Source organism: Ambystoma mexicanum, chromosome 2p (assembly GCF_040938575.1).
Source record: "Ambystoma mexicanum isolate Mex_15411 chromosome 2p, UKY_AmexF1_1, whole genome shotgun sequence".
Classification (NCBI taxonomy): domain Eukaryota; kingdom Metazoa; phylum Chordata; class Amphibia; order Caudata; family Ambystomatidae; genus Ambystoma; species Ambystoma mexicanum.
The window spans coordinates 1,401,989,066-1,402,015,802 of NC_090923.1; the positions used below are offsets into that span (position 1 = coordinate 1,401,989,066).

General features: G+C 48.2%; 1 protein-coding gene across 30 annotated transcripts in view; it reads right to left on the reverse strand.

Annotated features, from left to right (window-relative positions):
- MAP4 (microtubule associated protein 4) overlaps nt 1-26,737 on the reverse strand; it is a 2,534,981-nt gene that overhangs the window by 614,219 nt on the left and 1,894,025 nt on the right. For 29 of the 30 annotated variants that reach the window (XM_069645850.1, XM_069645857.1, XM_069645873.1 and 26 more), the window contains one exon: nt 8,108-8,167. The exons of the other annotated variant lie outside the window; for it this stretch is intronic. In XM_069645850.1, the coding sequence (XP_069501951.1) occupies nt 8,108-8,167 (60 nt within the window). The remainder of the gene's footprint in view (nt 1-8,107; nt 8,168-26,737) is intronic. 30 annotated transcript variants of the gene reach the window in all.

Below are 26,737 nucleotides of genomic sequence, written 5' to 3' on the forward strand. Positions count from 1 at the left end.
CTTCAAGGCTTCATCCACTTTCTCCCCAAACAGGTGTTCTCCTTCGCACGGCATATCCATTACCTTATATTGTACCTCTGGTCTGAACGTCGTGCACTTAAGCCAGGCTTGCCTTTGTAACACTACGCCATTGTTGATTTGCTTAAAGCCTGATTCCGCCAGGTCGACAGCAATGTTAATGGAATGATTGGAAGCCTCTTCTCCCTCACGTACGAGCAGCATGGCAGACTTCCTGTGTTCCTCCGGCAGATGGTCCAAGATAGGAGCTAGCCGATGCCACATCTCCCTATCATACCTGGCCATAATAGCCAGGGAGTTGGCTGCTTTAACTGTAGTCGCTCCAACCGATAGCACTTTCTTCCCAAAAGCATCTCGTCTCCTGGCTTCGTTGTCTGGCGGGGTCGTGCATTTGTGTTGCGACCTTGCCTTTCTGGCCGCCACCGCGGATACCACTGATTCCGGCGAAGGTTGAGACGTCAAGCACTTGGGAGTTCAACCCGGAGCCTTGAATTTCTTTTCCAATGGACCTTTTACTGCCGGTTCTGAAAAAGGGTGACGCATGGTTTTTAGTCCCTCCTGCCAGACATGGTCTAAAAAGGGGATAGCAAATATCGCCTTTCTTCTCTTGCCCATATGATCGAAAAGAAAACAATCTTTTTTCTCTTCTTCTGGCACTAGGCCAAACTCCGCACATGCCTTACCCATCATGGCATGGAAAGCACCCACATCATCAGGTGGTGATGGTTGCGCCGGACTCTTTGGAGTTTCCATCTCCGCTTCAAAGTCCCATGTAGGGTCCCTTGAGGGGGATAACGAGATGTCTGAACCCGACCCTTCACGTGCCGACTCTGACAGTTCTCCTTCTTCCTGTGGACGAGAACGATCTTCCTCAACCGGGTAAGCGGTAGGAATTCTGGATGGAGGGCGAGGAGCCGGGCCTGGCTCGTCGACGACTGGCGAGGCCTGTAACACTGTCAGGACAAGCTGAGGTAACCGAGTGTCCAACCGCTCCAACAGATTCTGTAATGTGTTCAACACCTCCAGGGACAGAACAGCCTGGGGATTCAGTAAGGAAGAGGTAACTGGAATGGCACTTCCACTAAAGAGCGACCCCAAACCAGTTGGTTGTAATCCCAGATCGGTTGGATGTGCGACCGGATCACGGTCATCCTCCGCCGACGAGATGGAGAAAGCCGCTTCTGGTTGCAGCAAGGCCTCAGGCGGGATCGGATCAAAAACCTCTGGTTGCCATCCCACCGGCGGGGCCACCGTCGATGATGACATCTTTTCCATAGGCGCGGTTTGACCTGACGAAATAGCCGCTGAAGAGCCATCGCCGAACACAAAGCAGGTGTCGACGACCGGATCGTCGTCGAAGTCTGTGGCGCAGGGCCTTGAGGCGTTACCGCCGTTTTTGACCTCGACTTGTGGGACGAGGACTCTCGACTCGAGGTAGACTTATGACGGTCCCCTGAGGAGGATTTCGATGAGTCTTTTCTCTCCTTTTTAGATGAGGAGGAAGACGAAGCCTTATGTGAAGAGTAAGTCTTCGCAGGATGTTTCTCCGAGGGGCGTTTTTCAGATGAGCGCGATTTCTTTGCCGGAGGCTCCGCCGACACTGATCGATGAGGGGGGACAGGAGACTTAGATCTCGAGGCTGTAGAGCCTACCTCCGATGCCGGGTACGCACCCGCTCCGTCATTGAGCCAAGTAACCAGGCGTCTGTTGCGGTCTTTTAGGGTCTTTTGTGAGAAGCCCTGACAGATCTCACACGTGTCCGCCGTATGATGAGGGTGAAGGCAGTAAATACAGTCCATATGCCCGTCTCCTTGATATACCTTCTTAAGACCGTATGTAGCACACGGACGAAATAACGCCTTTCCAGATATTCTTTGAAAAGAAACAGTCGAAGAAGAAGAACGCACAACCTAATAAAATAGTAGATACTCGAGGTAATCCCACTACTTTGGAAGACTGTTGAAATCTGAGGGAGCCGCGGGGGTGGGGCTACTTATACCTCTACGTCCTAGTGGCGCTGCCCTACGCGGCCCAAAACGACCTAGATAGGACACAAAAGTGTCGGAAGTTTTCCTATCGAAAAGGTCTATATAACTGACTGAGGATTCCCAGCCTGACGACGGGGAATATTCTAAGCATGTGAATCCATGAAAGATCCAATGCTGGAGAAAGAGTGAAACAGTCCTTTGAGGAATTCCTTGATGAGTCGGTGAGACCAACAAAAATAGAAGACCTATCTGGAGACATGGTGTAGCGGGAGATAGCCGCAAGATATACCATGATCGAGGCATGCGCTAGTCAGTCCAGCCATGGCCAGGTATAACAAGTATGGAAGAATCTGCGGTGCCGTGACCCTCAAGGGAGGTTCGGAGGGCAGGGGCAATCTTCTGCGACCAGCACCACGTAGAGAAGTGCTTCCACTTGTGACCGTAGCACTTCAAAGTCGACAACGCTCTGGCCTTGGCAAAGACCTCTGTGCAGTCCAATGGCAATTCGGATCCTCCAAACTCTAGAGCTGCAGAAGCCAAGCCCTCAGGTTCAGCGAGCATGGCCCGTGATGCAGGATTGCACCTCCTTCGCTAGTGAGAAGACCAGGGACTACTGGCAGCTAGAACGGAGGCAACGCTGACAAGTTGAGAAGGTCCGGGTACCAAATCTGCCTCAGCCATGCTGAGGCGATGAGTATCATCCTGAATCGACACTGTTGGAGTGTGTTGATGACTCGTAGCAGGAGAGGCAAGGGAGGAAACTCGTACCGAAACATGCCCTCCCAAGGGAAGACGAATCCTTGGTTGGTGAAATCAGCAGGCAAACGTCTGGCATTTGGAGTTCGCCAATGTCGCAAACAGATCGATCTGGGGCCTGCCATACTTAATGAAGATGCGGTCCACCTGGTCCTGCCGAAGTTCCACTTGGGGCAGGAGCGCAATCCCCTGCTGAGGGTGTCTGCGATGGTGTTCTTGACTCCAGCCAGGTGAAGAGGAACGAGGAACATATCTTATCCGACGGCCCAGTGCCACAAGTCCTGCACCTCTTTGGAGAGCGCCAGGGACAGAGTGCCCCCCTGCTTCCTGATGTAGAACATGGTGGTGGTGTTGTCCGTGAAGAACCTGAACATTTTGCCTTTCAAAGACGAAGGAATGACTTGAGGGCCCAGAATACTGCCCGTAGCTCCAAGATATTGATGTGGAGATCCTTCTCCTCCGTCAGCCAAAGGCGTCTGGCGTGCAGATATCTGGTGTGGGATCCTCAGCCTTCTGGGGAAGCGTCCGTGGTGACGGTTTCCTGGAATGGGGGGTTTTGAAACCCTCTGCCACGGGTGATGTTGGAGTGAATGCCCCACCACGTTATCGCCCGATGGAACTCCTCGTCGAGCGGGACCTTGTCCGCGAAGCGCCCGGACACCTGTATCCAGGAACTCCTGAAGAGCTGGATGAGGTAGACCCAATGACATCATGCCGAGCAGCGACTTGATGGTCCGCAATGTGGTGTTTCATTGAGAACAGCTGTTGCACTTGCAAAAGCATGGCTGCTACCCTCTCTTCCGAGGGCGATGCTAGGCAGGAGACCGTGTTGAGTCTGGCCTCTAGGAACAGAGCATTCTGCGATGGTGTCGAGCAAGACTTCGGATAATTAATGGAGAATCCCAGATCCCTCAGCAGCTGGACTGTCGTCTCTGTGTGACCGACTGCTAACTCTTGTAAACTGTCCCGGATGAGATAGTCGTTGAGGTACGGGTACATGTGAATCCCTCGCAGTCGCAGATGGGCCGCCACCGGTGCAAGGCACTTTGTGAACACCCCGGGGGCCGACTTCAGGCAGAAGGGGATGGCCTTGAAGTGGTAGTGCCATCCCTGCACTGAAAACTGTAGGAACTTCTGGCGCTTCTTGTGGATGGGGACGTGGAAGCAGGTGTCCTCCAGATCCAGCAACACCAAGAAGTCTCCTTCTCCCAGTTGGCTGAGCATGTGCTGCAACGTCACCATCCTGAGTTTTTGGGACTTGAGGTACTTGTTCAGACATCGCAGGTCTACAGTGGGACTCCAGCCCCCAGTTTTCTGACTAAAAAGTATCTGCAATAGACTCTGGAGCCCCTGAGTCATTGGGGAACCAGCTCCGCCCCCCCCCCCCCTATTGGTAGCATGGCCTGTACCTCCTCCAAGAGTTGTGCTGAAACTGCAGGCTATGTCCGTGGGCGAGAGCGTCCAGCACCCATCCATCGGTGGTGATCTTCTCCCACTTGCTGACGAATCCAGTCAGTCGGCCTCCCACCGGGGTGCACAGGTTGGGGCCCAATGTCCTGGCTGGTTCCGACCTGCTTTGGCGCCGGCATCCTGCATTGTAGACAACGGCGGTGCTGACCTCCTCCAACGTCGGCCTCGGAACGGCCTCTGTAGGCTTCCTGGGTCGTGGACCTAGAGGGCTGGCGGTACAACGAGGATAAACCTTTCAACGACCTGCCTGATTTCCCTCTGGAAGAGTGAAAGGAAGAGTGGTGCTGCTGGAGCGTGCCCAGGGAACGGGCCATCTCCGTATCTGCCTTGATGGCTTGTAGTGACTCGTCAACAGCCTTCCCAAACAGGTTACATCCCTCGAATGGCATGCCCAGGTCCCTCATCTGGACATCCTGGTGGAAATGCAGGGCCTTCAACCAGCCTTGACAACAAAGGCAGACACGGTTCCCCATCTGCCGGAACCCTGTGTCGGCGATGTCCAGTACCACTGTGATGACATGGTCCAGAGCCGCCTCTCCCCTCCTGGAAGAGGGCGATTGCCTCGATCCTCTTGTTAGTCGTCAGTCGCCGCTGTGTCTGTATCCCTCCCCGTATCCACCAGTGGAGGAGGGGCGCCTGACACGGATGTGGAGGCTGGAATGGGGGTGTCAGATGACACTGCCCCTTTTTTGCCAGAGGCCGATTTGGGGTCTGTAGGAACTGGGCCCTGCCTGGATCTCCAACACCAAAGTGTGAAGGGTCGAAAGGATGTCCAGCGATACATCTCTCGACTGAGCTCACGTGATCGTAGCACTAGGCCCTGCGCCATAGTCCTCGTCTTACACGTCCTAGTGGACCATGTGTGAGGACTCCAGGACCTACTCGTCCATGGACAAAACTTCCATGGCCTTCGGCACGGCCTGGGGTTGGACCGGGGTTTCCTTGGCCACCCTCCCCCTTTTCCATCCTGAGGGGTCAGAGCCGGGCTCAGAGACGGTATCCTCTTCTCCGGTATGCCAGCAGATTTCACCAAAGTCACTGTGACAATTTCTCGCCTCGGAGGTAGGGAGACTACCTGTGTTGTGGGGGCTACCTTTATTGGGTCTGCTCCTTGTGCCTTCATGAGAGCAGCCGCCACCTGATCTATTGTCGACAAGGACCTCTCCTGAGCCGACTGGGCCTTCTTGGCCAGTCCGGCCAACTTCTCCTCTGTCCCTGGCTTCTCGGGCCTCACCCGCAGCTTAGCCGAGGTGGGCGACTTCCTCTCGGAGGAGGAGCCCGATCGTTGGCTGGCAATGGAGGCGAATGGTGATATTGAGCGCGCCCTGCCCAATGCCGGGACAGCTTGCGCAGCGACCCTGGTGGAACTAGACTTGCTGTGCTTGGTCTTGTCTTGGGCCCCCACAGGTGAGCACCCTCAAAGCACTTAGAAGCCCAGTCCTCGGACCAGCCGGTCCTGGGAAAGGCATGACCCTGCTCTGAGCAAGGGGCAGAAGCCTTGGCGTTCAGCCACGCCGGCAGTCTACTGTGTCGATCCTTCCTTGTCTTCTTACAGAAGCCAAGGCAGATCGCGCATTCACCTTCCTTGTGGTCCGGATGAAGACAGTAGAGGCATTGCAGGTGTTTGTCCTCACAAACACACTCCCAGCCCGCACTTGGTGCAGGGCCTGAAAAAGGATCTACCTTCCTTCTCCTCCGTCATGGTCGGAGGCGCAGAGTAGGCCTGATGGCCTTCTGGAAACTTCGAAGAAAACTTGAGGGGCGCTGGAATTCCCCCGACAAATGGATCCCCGCTGTCAGCAGATGAAGAGCACACAGGCTCTTTTGGAACAAAAATAGAAAAGTGTCCGGTAGAAAAATGAAAAAACTTAAAAGTAGCTCACAAAGCAAAACTCAAGGACTCCCAACACTGAAGCATGCAGTAAAAATCTGAAGATCGCTGCCAGAGGAGGGGCTTAGGGAGAGGATTGTCACTCGATGCAGGCAGTATCACCCAGAGGACAGCGATTGGTTTAGAGGAGAAATATAGTTTTTAAGTGAAAGTGAATCTTGTTTCGTTTACCGAGGATTCCCCGCCTGACGGGGACTATTCATGAGCATGTGAATCCATGTCAGACCCCATGCACGAGAATGGGAGAACTTCCCTTCAAATATTTGTTCCTAAAAACACTGGAGATAAGTGATGCAGGCTAGACCATCCTGTAGTTCATGGAGAACATGTGTTTTACACCCCTTTCTCTACAGAACTCACAGGTTTGCGTCAATAGCAAATGAAAACTGTTAAAACTTCACTCTTTACATGTCAGACTATTCTGTGCCTTCCTCCTCATGACATTCATCACACACACATCTTCAGATGCCACCAGAAGCTATGGAAGAAACAAGATCTTCCCAAAAGTCCTCAAATACTGAAGGACAACACCCAGTGTGGATGGCGTTGGCACAAAGAGAAACCAGCTTAACACATGAATGCCAGCAAGAAAAAAAACTTGAGTAAGAGAAAGCAAGAATAACATTTTCTCTGTTTCTGCAGCAGCCTTAGTAGGACCAGCCAAAAAAACATCTTATAGAGTAGCATTCCGTAAGAGAACTTTGTGCACAAAACACTTCAAGAAGAACGGCAGAACTAACCAAGTCTGACTACTGACAGGCAGAAGAGCTACCAGAAAAGAAAAGCTCCAGGTACACCAGAATCCAAAGAACTCAAACACACTGGGGTCATCCAGGTGTTTAATGATAAAACAAGGTCAAATATCTGTGTATGAGGAAATCCTGAAATCAATGCTGCAGCCCTAAACCAAAGGATGGTATTGCTGTGTTTGATACCATCTCCACTGTGGGTCCTCTCCTTTGGATAACGTTTTCTTGATGGTCTGAAGGGCGGAACATTGATGTCTTATGTCCATGGCTCAGACAGATGCAAGGAAAACTGGAACCTAAAAGTTATGCCAGGTGACTCCATGCTTTTGGTGAGTAAATGTTTGCTAGACAAGGGTTAATGTATTTGGGCCCTGATGGCCTACTGATCGATCGAACCAATTGTATACATGCTCACATGTTCTAAGTTTTACAATTGTAACTGTTCCACCTTTGTCCCTTTCATGCGGTTTCACATACTGCAGTTGTGCTGCATTTGTTTCACATATTCCTTCATTCAGAACTTCACTCGTCTCTAGCGATTGCCGGCTCCTCAGGAATTATGAGCTGTACTGCTCCTTCAATTAAAAGACTGTATGGAAGGTGGTACTATAGTCAGATACACACTTGGCTGGAGGGTAACTGGTAGGTGCCGATATATACTGATTTTGTAGTCGCATATGTTACTTTGCAGTTGCCCACATAAAGGCGTGTGTGTGTATTTACTGACTGCACCTTCATTATTACAATTACAGCCAAATGTATATATGGCAATCGGATTACTGTTCTGCACATAAACTAAATGTTAATGGGATTTCCCAATCTTGCCCTAACAAATGATTTGAATAGAGGCCTACCACACTACTTTAAATTATCAGAACTCCAAGAGCCCAGGTGGTAAATCCATTGAGGGATACTGCCGTCAGTATCCTTATAATTTACTTGTTCAGTGCCATTATCTAGGGCTCCTCTCCTGCACCACCGCAGTATGAGGTCAAAGCAAGGTTTCACACTATTGTCCCTAAACTGGAATAGGGTCAGAGGCCATCATGACCCAAGTATCTCAACAGGTTGGTATAAGACAACAGCACAGGTTAAGATCTGTACTTAATATGGCTACACAGTATTCCGTTGACAAATGAATCATGATGCCATCATTGTTTACTTCCAACACCTCTACAACTTGTTCTAAAATAACTCCACCAATTAGCATTTCACAAGCTTATGCCAGTGATTACCTGCTTTTGTAGTGACTGTGGTCTTCTTGGCTTCTACAGGCTTTGTATCAGTCTTGATTGCTATACAAAAAAACAGCAACACAAATTATCTTTTGCTAATAACTTATGCCTCAGTCAAGCCTCTAATAAATGTACTGCTTTGGGGATTATGCAGCAGAAGTATCACTAATCTGTTCTGCTCCTACGTCAATCAGACACAGACAATTAATTTATCAAAACCAGAACGCTGCTTATGTTATCCACAAAATAAATACATGGAGTAGATGGCTACATAACTGCATTAATTGCCTTTTTGATTATCACTAGTGATTCTGAGAAGTTAATTTAAGAAAGGTTTTGTGAATTTCCCCTGTGGTCCTATAGATAAGTGGGCAACCAGCAGCATATGGGTTAGAAGACACAACTAATGACCGCTCAGTTTATAAACATTAGCTTCATCAAAGGCCCCCAAAAGTATTACCCTGGTGTCATTGGGAAATTTCAGATGCGCTATTTAATTAATGTGCACCGGGATTCACACCTGAACTGCTTCACCATTGATCTAGGCCACCAGATATGGTAAAGGTTGCACCTAGCTAACCAGAATCTCCAACAGAAGCGGTAATGAATGAGACTAGATGATGCATATTCACACCAGAGTGATGGTACCAGCACATTTTTTCCACATAATCTAGGTACAAATTATACATTTTACCGAACCATATTGTCTAGTTCTGATTTTAAGCTGCCCTCCCAGCTATTACTATTGGGGTATTTTTATTTGGGGACAGGGGTTGGCCCTGCAACCAGTTCCCCAATGCATACACAATATGGATATCATACCATTACCCTGTCCTAATTGCAGAAGGTGTTCCAGACTGGTAAAATCCATAATACCATTAAAAGAATTGTCTCCGAGACAGAAAGTCAATGTCTGAGGTGTAGGTTTCTAAAGCCCCCTCCCCATACAGCGAAGTACTCTCCTGGCCAGTGAGTTAAGTGTTTATGTGTTCCCCCTCGAAATAAAACCATCCCAGAAATCTTAGGCCTCCTGCTTCAGACTCCCAGAACTCTCTAATTCCATAGTCCTAGGGCAAAGCATGGATTATTGCTAAAAGTGCTCAATGATGACAAATAACTCCTAGTCTTTCATCTCATGCCTCATCCTCTCCGGATACCACAGTAGAGAATGCATTGCTTCTAAACTCTCCCTTGGGTGGGTATCTGACGAGAGCCACAAAAGGGAATCCAAATTGTCAAATGAGCAGCTGTGTGCTGGCCCATGCTCTTTCTCCAGAAGCACTCACTTAAAACTATGACTGAGCTGTACCGCAAAAGGGTATCCTTATTAGATCTAGGACTCACATGCCTTCATTAAGATGACTAGTCAACAACATTTTAGAAGCCACACCAGGCCGTCCATTGGCCTGAATGCAGTAAAAATGCTTAGTTGAAAAGTAAATAACTCAGAGTTGGGAAAAATGTAAAAATAACAATCTGTTTCATCGCCTTCAATGGGTCACCCACACATCTCCTCTCTGTCTGTGTGATCCAGACCGGATTCTTGTGAGTGATGTCTTTTTAAAATCGGACTCAATTTTGTTTCGGGCCACTGGTGAGTCCTTAAGATTACCCGTCCCCAGGTGACCCTCCCCCAATTTAAGTTTGTGTAGCACTACTACCTCCCATGTGAACAATAATGAAGGAAACCCTTGTTTCCCATTCTTTAAAGGTATGTTTCCGATACTCTACATAGCCCTGAAAGGCACGTGGCAGTGGTACCTTACTTTTACACTTTTTAGCACCTTTATTTTATTGCATGCTAGTCATTTTACCAATAGAGGCTTATATGGCTATTGTTGCTTAATGGTGTCTTTTTGGCACATTGCCTTGATTGGTAGACTTCCTTTTGTGAAGGGGTATGAAATGTCCATAATATATAGTCATTCCCTTAACAGGTTTTAGACAGAGTTGGGAAGCAGCTTTTATGGGGCTGGAACAGGTTTGGGCAGTCTACGGGATTGCAAACTGCACCAATACAGATTCTAATCCTAAATGATGACATGATTGTACCCGAGCTGGCTGTCCATGATTGGACTCCCTTTCAAGAGTTTAAATTCTGCAAGTTCTCTGCTCAGGTTTCTGTATGGGATGTGGTAAAGATGTCTTTAGCAATGTATAGTTAGGACAGGGACAAATTAGGATTAAGTCAATCTCCCCATGGAATTGGTCCACATACATATAAGAATTAGTCTTCATTGCCATTAACCTATGGTAGCCCACGTGTTTTACCTATGTCTCTTATCAAATCATGTATGGGGACTTTTCAACACTGATTCAAAAGTGTTAGAACTAGCACCTAATGTTTGCATAGGTGCCTAGGTAATGTGTACTTTGCACTTAGGATACAATGTATTGGTTTGTCTGCGAATCGTTTAAATTACATATTTGTGATGTTTTCTATTACAGGTTATGAAATCTTATTGCAATTGTATTATGGGATGTCATAAACTTCAATCATAGTTGAATTAATTCTAAATTGGGTAATACATGTTTTTTATGCAAAGTGCCTATTGAGCCTTCACTTTAAATTAAATTGAATAAAATGAACATTATTTTATTTGATGTCTAGAGGTGTGCTGACTTATAGATTCGATCAGAACTACAAGTAGAGGCCGTGCCTGAATAGTGGCTGACCTTTGCAAAAAGCTCAACATGTGAATGGCTCACCCTGGGGACCCCCCTCTCGTGTATACAGGTTTCTGTATACCCAGGGGACTCTGGAGCCAATCAATAAGTGAACTGCTGGAACCAAAGACTGAAGCATGAGAGGCCTCAGAGGGACATCGGATGTTGCTGTTGCTACAACAACCATTGCCTAAGCCAACTACCCCAAGGTGAAAATCTTCAACAGTGTCGTCCTTCCAAGGTGTGTGTCTCCCTCAAACCGGTGAACATAGCCAGCTCTGAGTACTATACACTGAGTGTCCGCCTAGAGCCAAGGAGACTCAAGCGCTTGTAACTATCTCACATCATCCGAAGTGGGGCTCCTTTGCCTGAACTTCACACAGCTATGGGGCTATGAAACTTGCAGAACCCCCTCGTCAGGGGATCTGAGCCTCGTAGCTCTGCTGCTTCCCCCTCTCCATCAGAAAGAGGACCCCTGCTGGAGCCTCAGTTGTTTGTCCTAGTGTCTGCAGGCCATTTGATGAGCCACAATAACTGCCCCTGGTGACTTCTGCATCCTGATGGTTCTCTAGTAGTGGAATCAGAATAAGTTCACCATCTTGAGCCCAGGTCCATCCTGGTGGTATTTACAACTGCAAAGTTGGAAGTAGAAGGTAACCTGCAAATGCAGCTGCCAAAAAAAGCCCGCTCTGCATCTGCTACCCCTAGGTGCCCCTATACTGCAAACAACAGTGACTGCAGTTGTCCCCAATGCCCGAGATTTACCTAGGGTCATTTTCTGGCCCAACTGGGGATCGAGGGGCTAGTTGGCTTACCAGTTTTTGTGTCCCCTTATATCCCATTCACATTTATTGGACGTAAAGTCCTCCTCAGGAGCTTTGCCTTGCCTTTGGTGGTAGAACCTGGGCATAGGAATCTCATCTGGGGTCGCCCAAGACTACAGCCCTTGATGGCTGCCCCTTTCCTACACAAGAATCCTACACTTTTCATCATAAAAAAAGCTTCACTATTTACCGCACTTTAATATCAAATTGCGCACATCGTTTCCCATGGGAGATTATGATTATTATAATTGTTTTTTTATAACACGCTTAATACCGAAGAGGTTTTTAAGTGCAGACCCGGGATTAGAACCTGTGTTGCTCTGCGTCTTGCTTCCAAGACGAGCGTGTTAGCACTGAGCTATACTACCCGTGCCATTACTTACTTTCTAAACTCCCCCCAAAGTATTCAGAACTTGCCTACTTACCTGAATCTTTGCTTAACACGTATTTATAGGTTATGTTTGGACTAAGCTTAAAGTGTGCTGGTGTTGCCATGTGAATTTAAAAGGTTTGTGAAAACTAACCTCACATTTCCAACCCCTTTTAGCACAATCACTGTTTTGACAAACTCCTGATCTCCCTACTCCAAGTCCTGCTGCTTGGTCTCGCATTAGTGACTATTTTAGACTGTGCTGATCCATGCAGGGTCCACTAAGGTTGCCTTCAAAGAATCCTCCCATGTACAGTTTCCACTCAGTATGGGAAAACAAGACCGAGTGCAACTGAAAGGCACAGGGAAACTGGGGGGAGGATGCTCTTCTTAATGTTCATGACCCACCAAAGGTAAGAGATTTCAGTTTCTCTCTCCAGATCTGATGACCTCTCCGCCACCAGGGCTGAAACATCACTTCTACAGAGACGAGGGAGACTTCATTAGATAAACATCCAGATATTCAATGTGAGATTTTTGCTAAAGAAAGTCCCATCTATTATGCAGATTCACTAGGAAGGAACAAACTTTAGTAATATTTAGGATCTATGACTTTGCCATATTTATATTTTAAAAAAAGTTTGATTTATGAATGCTTGACAAGGCAACATACAATCAGGACAACACATTTTACAGTAGCAGAAGTTCGTACATTAGCAGGTTACACGTGTGCATTGCAATCGGTATAAAATTGTGTACAACTTCAGTTCATAGGGTCTAGACTGGGAAAGTGGCCACGGGGGACACAGAGTGAAGCGTTGGCGATTATCCATCTGCATCCTCTCCTCAATGTTCGGATATATTCTGTAAATAGGTCTGAAATGGAAGCTGTATGTCTCTGGGTCTGCAATTAGATGATTGCATGGATCTCCAGCGCTCCTCCATGTCTGCCACCCAGGTGACAGCAGAAAGCCACTGCTTAATAGTAGGTATAGTAGGGCAGAGCCATAACAATAGTATACTTCACATTGCTAATAGCATACATAAAGTAACCAGCATCCGGCTGAGCCCATGGATTGACTCAAACTCATGAAAAAGGCAGTTTAGGGGGACGACTCAATATTTTGCTCAAGCAACACTGATAAGGCAGTACAAACAGCAGACCAATATTCAGAAATCTAAGAACACGCTCAGATCATGCAAAGGTATCCAGCCCCTTTGGAGTGACACCTAGGTCAGAGAGGCGAATGATCTTGAGACATGATGTGCAATCTGACAGGGGTATAGTGATATATGTGTAATACCTTAAAGTGAATCAGTCGATACTTAGCATTCAAGGACACTGCGTGGGCGCAACCCCAGATAGCATCCCACCTCTCCTCAGTTAACTCAGCACCAAGATCCCTGCTCCAGGTCTCGCAGAGTTTAGTTAGGGGTTTATTACATAGTTCTCACATTCATGATTGTTATGAATGGTTATTTATAACGCACTTAATACCCAGAGGTTTCTAAGCGTGAAGCCGGGGATCGAACCTGTGTTGCTCCGTCGTCTTGCTTCCAAGGCGAGCACGTCGCCCCCGAGCTATCCTCCCGAGACAGTTTATGGTACAGCCTAGATACCATGCCAGAAGGACCAGCCACACCGGTCACGGCCGCCACTAGAGGATCGTCTGGGGGCTGTGTGGGGAATTCAGGCCACTGCTTCTTAACCGCACGCCTCAGACCAGCGTCCTGCAGCCACCCTGATGGTAGCCCACCCAGTTGCCCATGGAGATCCGTCCAACAAATGAGTATGCCCTGCTCATATATGTCACCCAGTGTAGAGTAGCCCTTCGCTGCCCATGTGGCAGCAGCAGTCTTGCCAATTCGAGTAAATTCCGGAACAAGTTTCCAGAACGGTAAGTCTTGATGGAATGGGTGAGGCCCATCCGTCCGTCTCCTTATTTTATCCCAGGGCAGTAATGTATGCTGAGCCAGATATTTCAGAGTCACCCCTCAAGGGAGGTAAGAAGAGCGAGCGCAACTCCCTCAATCCAGCCACCAGTTGCCAGTCGCTCAATCTTCACGTGCGGAAGAGGTGGGCCTAAAGCTGTCCCAGTATGCCGCGTAGTGTGCCTGTGCTGCAAGCCAATATAGCTCAAAGTCGGGAGCTGACAACCCCTCCCCTGCCCATGCGTTCTAACCAGAGTGGACCACTTCAACCTAACCGCCCCAGAACGCCACAAGAAGCTATTGCTCTCCGATGTAAATCTGGAGAATAGTATTGTGCCAGGCCACAGAGGGACATTCAGGAACCGGTAGAGTAGCTGGGGCAGCACCACCATTTTGAGTAGAGATACTTTACCAAGGAGGGTGATGGGTAGCTTTGCCCAGGTAAGTAGCTTAATACTAAGTGTCTGCAGATAATACCCATAGTTACATTCGTATAGTGAGTTCTGGCCCCTCGTGACTATAACACACAGGTACTTTATCTCCTCTGGAGCCCACAGGAATCCTATGAAATCTGCCGGGGCTACTGTGGCCTCCGTTAGGGGGAAAAAGTTTGTATTTAGCCCAGTTGACTCGAAGGCCTGAGAGAGATCCAAAGTGAGCAACAGCTTGCATGATAGGTACGAGATTACACTCTTGGTTCGTTATAATGCATCATCTGCGCAGAGGGAGAGAATCTCGGGTGCCCCAGCAAGTCGTATCTCCCTGTGTAAGTGTTTACGGCACATCAAATCAGCAAGGGTTCGCGCCTTGAAACACTTGTGTATATGCACGCTACACATGCCATATATTATGACAAGTGCAAAAATAAGTGGAGACAGAGGGCAGCCTTGTCTGGTCCCTCGAACCAATATAAAACAGGGGTGAGAGCAGGCCATTAGTGCGTACACTGGCGACAGATTTGGCATAAAGCAGCTGTATCCAGGACACAAAACTGGGCCCAAAATTACACCTCTCCAACACCGTCCATAGGAAGCACCAGGACACAGAGTAGAACGCTTTCTGTACGTCTAGCATGGCCACAACAGCGTTCGCCCTGGGATCGATCTGAGATAGGATGTTAAATAAACATCGCAAATTGAGGGCCGTGGAGCGACCAGGCACGAAGCCCGAATGATTGGGATGTATCAAGTGCACCATATATGGGGCCAGTCGGAGGGCAAGCACCTTGGCAAATATTTGAATGTCACTGTTTATCAATGATAAGAGGCGATATGATCCACAGTGCGTGGCCGGTTTCCCAGGCTTAAGTAGCACAGTTATTACTGCCTCCCTCAGTGTAGGGGGCAGCTTTTTCTTGAGGCATGCTTCTTCCCAAAGGGCGGCGAGTTGAAGGGTAAGGATACTTTTGTAGCTTTTGTAGAAATCGATAGCAAGCCCATCCGGGCCAGGGGCCTTATTGGGCGGCAAGGTTTCAATAGCTAGGACAATCTCCTCAGCTCCCATGGGACGGTCTAGTGCATCCCTACTTTCATCAGACAGGACAGACAGCAGCAGCCCATCAAGGAATGCTCCTACGTCAATGCCTGGGGCTTTGTCGTAGCCAGCATAGAGCTTTGCATAGAAGACACAGAAAGTTTCATTAACATCCCTTGCAGTTTGGACCAACTTACCATTGGGTTCTTCAATGAAAGGGATGCGACACCCACCCCCCTCCTGACGCACCATCTTGGCCAACAGGGACCCTGGCCTCTCACCCTGCCCATATTGTCTAGCAGCTAGTGGGTTGTCAAGGAATTTACGCTCCCTCTCGGCCGCTTCCTTAAATCCATCTAGAGCATCACTGTTAGCACCCAGAGTTGTAACCTGCGTATCCAGTGCATACAATATCTAAAGTTGTTTCAGAGAGCTCTCATGCATACAGATGTTCGCATTGCCTTTAGGATTCCCGCCTCTTTGGTCATTTCCTTGCCCCGGATATATGCTTTAAAGGCGTCCCAGAGGATAGCTAAGGAGTTCAGCATGCCAGTATTGATATCAAAATAGTCTTGCAGACATTCACCCAGTTCAGCCTTAAACACCGGATCTAGAAGTGAGTGGGGCTTAAATCTCCAGGAGTGGCAGAAGGGCAGCCGTTCGACCCAGGCCAGGGACAGGGTAATAGGGGAGTGGTCAGAGTATTTTCTCGGGTGTATATCAGTGTTAGCTATGCAATTAATCGGCCACCCAGATATTAGCCAGAGGTCTATCAGAGTGTCAATCATGTACAGTGGAATAGAACGTATAGTCTCAGGTCTGCGGATGCAGCAACTGCCATGCGTCAACCGCCCCAAGGCCAGCTAGCCAGTCAAGAACAGTGAGGTGCTCTGGACAAAAGTGGGGGCTTGCTGCCAGATCTGTCTAGTTGGAAATCGAGAATGGTGTTGAAATCCCCCCCCCCCAAAGGATCGGGGCCAAGTGATTTCTGTCCAACATGTCTATCAGTTGTGTGTAAAACTCTGGTTCGTCTGTGTTGGGCCTGTATACATTAAGCACTACCACCTCCAGCCCAACAAGTGTTCCATATAGCATCACGTAACGTCCCAGCAGATCAATGCAAGTATCCTTAGGCATGTATTGAAGTGATGTATGGATTAGGGTTATCACTCCGTGGCTATGGGTAGAACATTTGGTGTAAAATCGGTGGGCACCCCAGTTTTTTAGCAAATCTCGCACACCCAGCTGCTAGTGCATGTGTCTCGTGCAGATAGAGGATACGGGCGCCTTGTGCTGTAACTGAAGCATGCACATCTTGGAATAATTACCCAGTCCCCTTATATTCCAACTCATAAATTGTAAAGTATCAACTATATTCAAATCCTGAAAGTTGAAAGAGCCCAGACCAGCGTTGGTCCGAGCGATGCTGGCTGCTGCCAAAGTGGTGTCTTATAACATTGTAGTCGACCGATGTCCCAACAACCGGTGTCGAGCTTTTTCTGAAACCACTTACCACCCCGCCCAGCCCCCACCCTCACCCCCTCCCAATTAGGGGGATAAATACCTCGGAACTTCTAACACAAAACATTGCAAATCAGCATGGGGGGCTGATCACACCCAACAGCCTGCCGTATCCAAGCAGCATAGGGGTAGCTGTAATGAGGGTACATAATATAACATTAGTGTAACATTAAGAATGAAACTAGGACCACGTGAGGGGCAGCATTCCGAACTACGCAGTGCATAGAGAACGCAGCCCGCCTCAACAACAGGGATATAATTATGTGGGAAATGTCAGCCAGGGAAGTGTTGCTCGAGAAATTTCATAGCCTCTTCAAGTATTGTAAAGAAAAAGACCTTCCCGGAGTGTTCAATGCGCTGTCTGGAGGGGAACATCATTGCATATTTAACACAGAGTTCACAGAGCCTCTTCTTTACAACTAAGAAGGATCTCTGTTCGTTCTGCACCACCACCGAAAAATCTGGGTAGAGGTGGACTTTATTCATGCCAAGTGTCAGTTCCCCCTTAGCCCTGGCGACACACAGCAGTGCATCTCTATCTCGGTAATGTAATACCCTGGCGATGGTAGGGCGGGTAGCACCCGGTTTGGGCTTCATCGTAGGTATGTGGTGGGCTCGCTCTATCGCAAAGTGGGGCGATAGCTTGGGGCCATAGAGCAAGGAGAGGAGAGTGCACTCCACAAAGTCCTCCATGCCACTGGCTATGTTGTCCTCGGGCACGCCAATGATGTGTATATTATTACCCGGGACCTCGACTCCAGGTCTTCATTCTTTTTTTTAATCTCCTGTACCTGCTTGGTGGGCACAGTGAGATTGGATCGGAGTGTTATAATATCCTCAGTTACACCAACCCTGGACTCTACTTCGGTCACTCTGGTATTGAATTGAATTGATATTTTATTTCTATTGCGCTCATACACAGGTGTTTCAGAGCGCGACAAGGCAAGGGAGGGAAACATGGGAGAACAAAACAACCATCTTACTAGGCCCAGTGACATTGAATAGGCCCAGTGACATTGAGAAAGCGCAAGTGCATGGGAGAGAGGGGTGGGAAAAGTGCATGGACGGGGAGAAGTGGAAAGTGCGGAGCAAAGGAGAAACAGAATAAGCAATAATAAATAAATAAATAATAAAATAAACAATAGTGGTAGTGCAGCCAGCAAGTGCTGAGCTTAAGGCCGCAGACAGGGTAGGTCTTATAAGTGCAGAAGGAAAAGGGGGGGTGGCGGAGGGTTGTATGGGTACAGATACAGGCCCCAGTGCAAGGGGTGGCCCGGGTGCAGTGCGGTAGGCTGGCAGCTTGAGTGGGAACCTGGGCCCAGAGGACAGAGGGTGACCCGGTGCACAGTACCAAGAGAGAACAGATCAGCAGGTGAGAGGGGGGGGGCGAAGGCAGAAGCAAAGTGGAAGGTGTTGAGGTGCTTCCAGAACCGGAGATGGTTTTGCTCAAGTTTTAGAGTTCTGAGGGAGGCACCAGCCGAAGACAGAGATCTGCCCCAGCTCGTTTCTTTGAAAAACGGCTGACCCTGAAGGAGGTAGAGGAGCGAAGAGCTCGAGAGGGGAGTTATTTGCAGAGGGATAGCTGAAGGTATTTTGGACCCAGCTGCAGAAAGCTTTGTGGACAATGCAGAGGGTTTTACATTTAATCCTTGCATCCACTGGGAGCCAATAGTGAGATTTCAGAGCTGGAGAGATACGATCCCAGGGCTGTTCTGGATTAGTTGCAGAGGGCTGAGAGAAGAGGCAGGTAGATTTGGAAAGGCTGTTTCAATAGTCCAACCTAGAGAGAACCAGAGCTTGTAAGACAGTGAGCTTCTGGGGGAAGGAAAGGAAAGTCAGAGTACCTCTGAGGAGGTGCAGTAGGAAGTTTGACTTTTTAGAAACATCAGAGATGTGGGCGGAGAAGGAAAGTGTAGAATCAAAGATGACCCAGAATTTCTTAGCTTCGCAGGTGGGGGTAGGAGGAGGGCCAAGGGAGGCTGGCCAGAGAGTGAGGGGAAAGGATGAAGAAGGTGTGCCGATGAGGAGGATCTCAGTCTTGCTGGCGTTCAGACAAAGATCATTGGCAGAACACCAATCTTGAATGGAATTAAGGCAATCAGAGATGAGAGAGGGAGAGGAGGTGGCCGAGGGCAGCCTGAAGATGAGTGGAGTGTCGTCAGCGTAGCACTGGAAACTTGAGCAGAAAATGGTAATGCAGTGGACGAGAGTTGCCAGGTATAGGTTGAAAAGCCAGGGCGAGAGGTTAGACCCCTGGGAAACACAGTAGAGAGGGAGATAGATGATAGGAAGGACCCAAGTTTGACCTGGGAAGGTCAATCAGAGAGGAAAGAGGTCAGCCAAGCCAGAGCCTGATCAGTGATAACCAGGTTATCACAGAGACGGTTGAGCAGGATGGTATGGTTGACCATGTCAAAGGCAGATGAGAGATCGATGGTATCAGCCTTCTCCATCCGGGCCTTAATTGCACTGATCGTCCCACTCATATCATCAAGCTTAGTGTTGAGGGTAGTAAATCCTTCTCGTATACAATCCATCATTTTCTGCATCTCAGTAGGCTCCCCACTGCCCGAGGGGGTTGAGTGCGATGTGGGTTCGTCAAGGCCCTAGAGTCTCCGATGTTAGCTTTAGTAAACATACTCATGGTGCTTTGTTTCTTACCTCCCCCTTTGGGCATGGCGTTTCCGCACCATCAGCAGAGAGGTTAGTGCCACAAGCGTCTAGAGGTATCACTAGCCCAGGTGGGGAGTGGAGGATTAAGTCCAAAAATGTATTAAGAGGAATTGGGAGCCGCTGCCCCGACCTATTATGAGGCACCCAACAGCCTGCAGGGTCGTCAGAGAGATCAGGGTAGTGGTGTCGGATGATTCAACTTAGCCAAATATTTAGAGTCCTGTGAACCAGTACACTCAACTATTAAGGAGCCAGGTCAATCACTGTTGTGGGGAAAGCCTCATAACATTGGGCGCTGTAGCGCACATACCTGAAGTCCAAATGCCTAGTATCTTGGTTGGCTCTAGGTGAATACAGGTAGGGCGGTACGGGCCGCAGTGCCCCTGGAGATAGACACATGTTCCGGTAACAGGTCAGCAATAATGAGGACAGTAGTCTCTTGGTCCAGTATTCGGTGGTTAGGCCATTAACTCAGAAACCCGCTATACGAAGCAGGTAATAACAGGGCGTGTATCTTGCTATCCTGCTGAAACAAAAAACAAAATAAAATAGGGGGGACCACTCAAGCCGCCACAGTGTCCCAGCGGCTCCAATCAGTGCTGGATGGCCCGCTGCAGGCCAGAGTAACCTACTGGGCACAGTTTCCAATCCAGCCAAGTGCCAGGGCAGCCCCTGTGTGCAGCGTAGCAGCAGAGCTCCTCTCCAACTGCGGACAGCCAGCCCCCTCAGTAATCAAATCACAGATCCCAGCAGAGGAATCGAGACCGCCAGCGCCAATCCGGGGGCCCAGCGGGAAACGAGTCAACGTGGTCCAAGTAAGCGCTTCGGCAGGAAGGGAGCCCGCAGAGCGCACCGGCCACACAGCGCTCAACGGTTGTTAGAGCTTGTTCAGTGCTGGCCTCGGCTTACAATCAGTCCCAGTGCCAGGGGGTTGGTGAACGGGAGGTCAGGATTCTGCTGCGTTCATCTGGCTCTTCAGGGTGCCCCCTCCAGCAATCCTCGGGTCCGCGCACACCCGCTTCTGGGCGTCACTCCACCAACCATGGTACACAAAACAACACTCCAGGGCCAAATCCAATGCCTATCGGTGCCGCCGGCGTACCTTCACTCCGTAGGGGATTGAGATAGATTCACAGCCCAGGGGGTGGGGATGCCGCGGGGTCGGCTCAGCACCCGCAGTACACAAGGCAGAGGCCTGACCGCCGCGTCCACACACAGCCATGGAGCAAGGATTCATAGCCGCACCACAGCAGAGCCAGAGGGGGTCAGGGGAGTTACACATGGGCAGGATGGCAGTGGGGGTCCACCGTGCCGTGTCAATCTGTGTCCCAGGCTGGGAGGTACGGTGAGGTGCACAACAGGACCCACAGCTGCAGCTTCCACTGGTAACAATCCAGCTAGGTCAATGAGGGGCGGCCCGTCCCAGGCCTAGTATGTGCAGCCGGTTCTCTGCCGCAGAAGTGGGAAGGCTCCACCGGCTCTGCCGAACACTGCAATTTGGGCATCGCCGCAGGTCCGGGGCAGGCTCCTGCTTGTAGAGCCCCTCACACAGCTCAGAGGAGCCTTTCAGTCTTCAACAGTGCCAGGAAAGGATGAATTATTGCTGTGGATTGAATACAGGCTGCAGAGCCGATCGGTCACACGGCCATCTTTGTCGGCGCTCAACAGCACCCCCTCGACTTCTCCATATTTATCTAATAGCCTGACACAGCCTGAAAATGATCATATTCCTGAGGCTATCCTTAGCCTGTCTACCACAAACAAATCTGGTTTGATCAAGGTCTGTCAGATGTGGTAGAAGTGGGGTCAAGCAGTGTGCTAATACTGTCAAGCAGATACAGGCTTTACCATTCAAAAGAATAATGTGGGGCTACGATACGTTTATTTAGGTTTCCTAAACTGTCTTCAGTGTTAGGGATCAAGACAACTCCCCTGTCGTTTGGGTCACTGAGCAAGTTTGCAAAAAACTGATAAAAAGATTAACCAAGGAAGAGTACAATTCCTTGACATTTTGAATTGAAAAAGGCAGAGGGCATAGAGACATACAATATTGCTATTAGGGTGGCGCTAATCACGACGAAGATCTCCTCTCCATTTAGAGAGGAGTCCAGGAGTCTGTTCTCGTCGGCTGCCACAATCAGGACTAACACCTCCTATAAGTAATCGCCTGCAACATTGTCGCCAAGCTCTGAACAGAAAAAAAGGACTGAATAATAAATAGTCTTAGGATATTTAATTTACTTTGTTCATCAGTTTAGTTTAGTTTATTTATAAAGCGCGTCAAGAACCCTCAGGTAGCTGGGCGCATAATCGTGTGCACAGCAGAGTTACATATCGTTACACAAACATCATAATACAACAGAGCATACATTGGTCCAGTAATCAGTGTGTCATCTTACTCTTCTAATGCGTACATTGAATTAATAAAGCTATGTGCCTTCAATTAGTAGGCTAAAATCCTGTTTGCCTTCTTATATTGCGAAAAATGAAACCGCATACTTTTAAAGGAGATCATGTGCTGTTTTTGCTACTTCATCTACCGGTAGGTAACTCTGCTTCGCATGGTTTCCTCTATTGCGCAGAGGCCTTCTGGGCCCCTCTGAGCTGGCATCTCACCCCCAGTTCTCCTCTAATAACAGGTTTAAAAGCTGCCCACAAAATAGAGTCTCCCAAGTATTACGGATGTAAAAATAGTGCTTAAAATGGTCCAGTATGTCAGTCATTCCATACCCATCTTAAAGTAATGGCAACTGGGGCATTATCAGAAATCATCACAAGGACTCTGACAAGTCGCTGGTATTCAACTTCGAGTGTGGAAACAAAAAACATTGAAGTCTTGTATAGCATATCAACAAACGAACAGTGGATTTGGTCCTGCTCCCTTTATGAAGGGTGCCATTATCACCACACTTCAATCAGGCCTTCCCCGAGAGCATGCTCGAGAGCCTGTGTACCAAGCCCTGAAGGTGGTAATGGCCAGAAGGTTCTATCCGACATCTGGGCTTGAATGACACTGAAGTCACCTGCTATAACCAACTTTCCATCGTTGAAGTAAGCTATTGTGAGGAAGGCTTCACTTAAAAATTGGTTACTCGGTTTGTGAAGGAAGTAACTAGAGAACAAGGTCATCAGCGCATCAACTATGTCCACCTTCGCCTCTAAATGGCAACCATTATAAGACAGCCTTTACCATATGTATTAGGTTCCTTCAGAGTAGGAAATGTACCCTCTTTTTGTTTTCCCCACAAGTAAATAAGTGAATAATTTTAGTAGGAAGTGCATTGTGTGGTACCTCAAATGGTCCCCATTTCAAGTGTGGGCTTCTAGTAATAATGTGACATTTATCTTATGAATATTAAGGACATTTCTCCGGCCATCGAGGCCTGGCGTTGGACAACCCTGCTCTAAGAGGATAGTGAGCCCAATAAAAGGTTAGGGCTCAGAAGTCCATAGCTAAATTCCCCAAAACCAACAAGCGGGTGCTCAGATTAACCTATGGTTAAAAAAGTCAACCGAGTGGGAGGAAGGGTGGTGCTATGAGGGGCACTTTCCAGCAAGCAACCATGTACCAAGGTCTTCCAGGTCTCTGGAATGATCATCCATTCAATGAGTGGGTGGTACTTCTGTAAGGGACATCACTTCCCAAAACAAATGCAGTCTCAGCGTCTTGCCCAGCACTCCACTGCCTTCCAGGCTTGTGGGCAGTAGAGTGCCACAGCGCTCTCCAAACACTTGTTGACACCCGCCCCCAACTCAAGAGGTGGATCAATCTGCAACGCAAATTCCAATCAGGAGTGTCTATAAAAGGGGTCACTCATTCAGGTCCAGTCTCGCTTTTCTCTTTGGAACAACGTCTTGATCTCATGAAGTATTTCTATGACCAGGAACCTGGACTAGACCAGCTTCATCCATGGTGATATTGTCTGAATATTCTCTGGTGAATTTCTTAGGAGGTGGTGATGATGATGATGATGGGCAATGAAGTGTTGTTGCTGAGTTTCAAATTGGAAGAAGAATAAAAGGGAAGCCCCATTCTGAAGATATTTCATGCTCTTTTAGCCAAGTGGTGCTTGCAGGCATTTGTTTGCAATTGGGTATGGGGAACGGGGTCAGGTTATGTTAAAGCTGAATTTGATGCCTCGAAAGTGAACAGGGAGAGTTCCCAGAACCTTAATCTGAATGAGCTGTTAGGAGTGGTAGAAATGCACTCAAATGAGAATATCTGCCACTAGGCACTGACTGTTGGAAACTTCAAGTACACACCTGCTGAGATCTGTCCAGAGATGGACACCCACGCCTTCCTCTTTCAAGATTTCCCCAAAGAGAGCCCAGACTTAGTTGTCCAGATCTTTCTGATCTATTTCTGTTGGTATCCCACATAGGCAGAAATTTAATTGTGGCCAGTTTTCCCCATTTTCCCCCTTATCAGCGAGAGATTGAAAGATCTCCTCTAGCTGAGTCACTGAGATAAGATGTCTTGATCATGTGAATGCACACACAGCAGTTTCCACCTCCTCCATACTTCTTGCTAGACTTCCATGTTCTTATTAAGGTCTTCAATTGTTGCAATACTTGCTTCGATTTCTCAAAGCATCATGGCAAGATTTGTATTGCTGGGTCGGGTCAGGGGGGACACCGGCCGCTGCCACAACTCTGGGAGAGCCTGAGGTCTGCTGGTTTGCCTCTTTCACTGGTTCTAGCATTTCCTTGATGGTATTACATTTTGGTATTGTAATGGCTCAAGAGGTCATGCATGTCAAGGTGGTCTTTCAGTCTAGACCGGCACATTGTAACCAACAAGAGATCACAGAAGCCTCAGGCGCGGGCAGCCTATTGCCCAAGGCGTAGTCGGTGTAAGTCTGATCAATTGCTTCACATTATCCCACAAGTGTATATATGTTTAACATTGTCTCATGCCACTTCAAGTGTACAGCCTGAAGACAATGGTTCCCCCTCTCAGAGCACTAGCCAGAGTCCACGGACAGCCCCGGTCTCTGGCGGATGTGGAGCTGTGTGCATTAAAGGGTGGGGGTTCTTAACCAGACTCGGGAGCGGGGGCCAAAACTGCTCAGGAGGGGGCACTCCCTCACCAGCTTGACACCAGTTGCCCCAGCCCACAGCTGGCACTCAGATCTTTAGCTTGATAACCACCAAAAATAAACAGAGATGGGAAAGTGGGCAGCTGCACCATACCATCTTCGAACAATTCTGAGAAAGATGCTGTGGCCTCATCTTATTTGGGCACCATGGCCGATGCCATCTGTACTGGGAACATTTTAACGGCCTTGGGCCTGCTAGGACCAACTGCATCAGCACGGCATCACAGCAGGCTAGTTAATGCCACTCCGCTGCTCCAGTATGAACACGTGTTTGTTCTCGGCCCACTGGCTGTAGCTCCACCATATTTTGCCTTCAACAATAGTAGCAGTCCTATCCTAATGTGGCTTACCACAACAATAGGCTACACATGCAGTTTAAGTCTCAGACTCCTCTTGGGGGCACAGTTGCTACCCCACTCATGTGCCTGGTAGATGCATCTCCCCTGCTCAGCCCTTTCTGATGGGATGCAAACCATGGGCTCCCACAGGGCATGCAGCGGCCACAATTGTATGGTTCTTGGCTTGGTCATACTCCCCTCCCCCCCGCACCCCATCGCCCTCCCCAAAACAACTAAATCTGTCTGCACAGGAGAATTTACTGAAGGTGGTTTTAGATTTTGGTTTGCTTGGTACACAATGAGAAGGGAATTTCTTGATTGTGCGGATCAGTAACAAATACAAGGGGCCAATTAACCAGGGTCAGGGTGGCAGAGATTGCAGTTTCCAGCCCTAGCTAGATGCAGACAGGTGAAATCTTGCATGAAAAATGTACTTAATTTCAGTTATGAAAGTGACTATAAAGTATTCACACGAGAATCCACCCTTATTCCAAAAAGGAAATTAGCTCCATGGAAAGGCAAACCACTGCCTGTTAACAGATGTGCGTACTAGGCTAGGTGACAAGAGTCACTATCCTCACCAACACTAGAATTCTGGATGGCTCTGTGACCCTCGGAATGGGGAACAAAGTGAAAACCAACTTCCTTAAGCAGATAAAAAGAAATGTGTCTCTAAAGAACCATTCACCTGGCTCGACCAGAATATTTGCTGCTGTCATTCTAAGTTGTGACTGGAAACAGAAAATCAAACTGGAAATGCTCTATGGATAAACCAGCAGTGTGGTTCATAGATCCAAACCTCCTCACACCGATAAGACCACATCAACTAGAATGACAGATTTGAACTCTAAAAAGGCCAACATGTAAAATCATGTTGCGCCATTTGTGGTGGATCTTTAGAGAGAGCATGGCCTGTCCTGAACCAAAACTCAATTCCTGGAACATCCTCCACTTTCAAAGTATATAAAGAAAATCCCCAGATGAAACAAAACTAGAGCATGTCCAAACAGACAAGTGAAAGTTAAGTTTGCATGATCAAGCTCTAGAACTTTCAATCCTCCCTCATTTAACTGATGTTGTGTTAGGTGGCATTTGTAAGGTCAACATCTAAACTGCCTATTGGCAGTAAGAGCTCTTTTTCTATTGAAATGTTTGGTTTATTACAAACCTTTCACAATTACATTTCATGAAATCCCACCCCCAATAAAAAAGCATCATAAATTCATCAAATCATCTTTCTTCACCCCTCCCCAATTCCCCTTAAAAACAAACCCCATGTAATTTCATCCTGTACATTACAAATTCAATACTTCCTCCAGAAATTTAATTGCTGCCAAAATCATTGCATTAATTTCCCCAATTATGAACATTTCCCACAACTCATCCACAGTTAGCGTCTTGCATCGTGACATCACTCATATCTCTTTCTCACAGTGGTTAAGTCTTCACATTCTGTTAACAGAGGTTTAGTCATTTCCACCCTGTCACATCTCTTACATAATTTACAGGAGGGGGTAGTGCCCTCAAGTTGCTTCCAAACAGCAAGTACTTTCTTGTTGGGAGGATGTTAAGTCTCATCCTCATAAAGGAGTTTCTATAGTTGTGGCTCGGAATTTCACCAAGTATCTAGGGACTTGATTTATCAACCTTTGTTCCAGGGGCAAAAAGAGCGTTCGTTTATACATGCCTCTTTTTTCAAATGTATTAATCCAATCAGCGCGTTGTATTTGGGT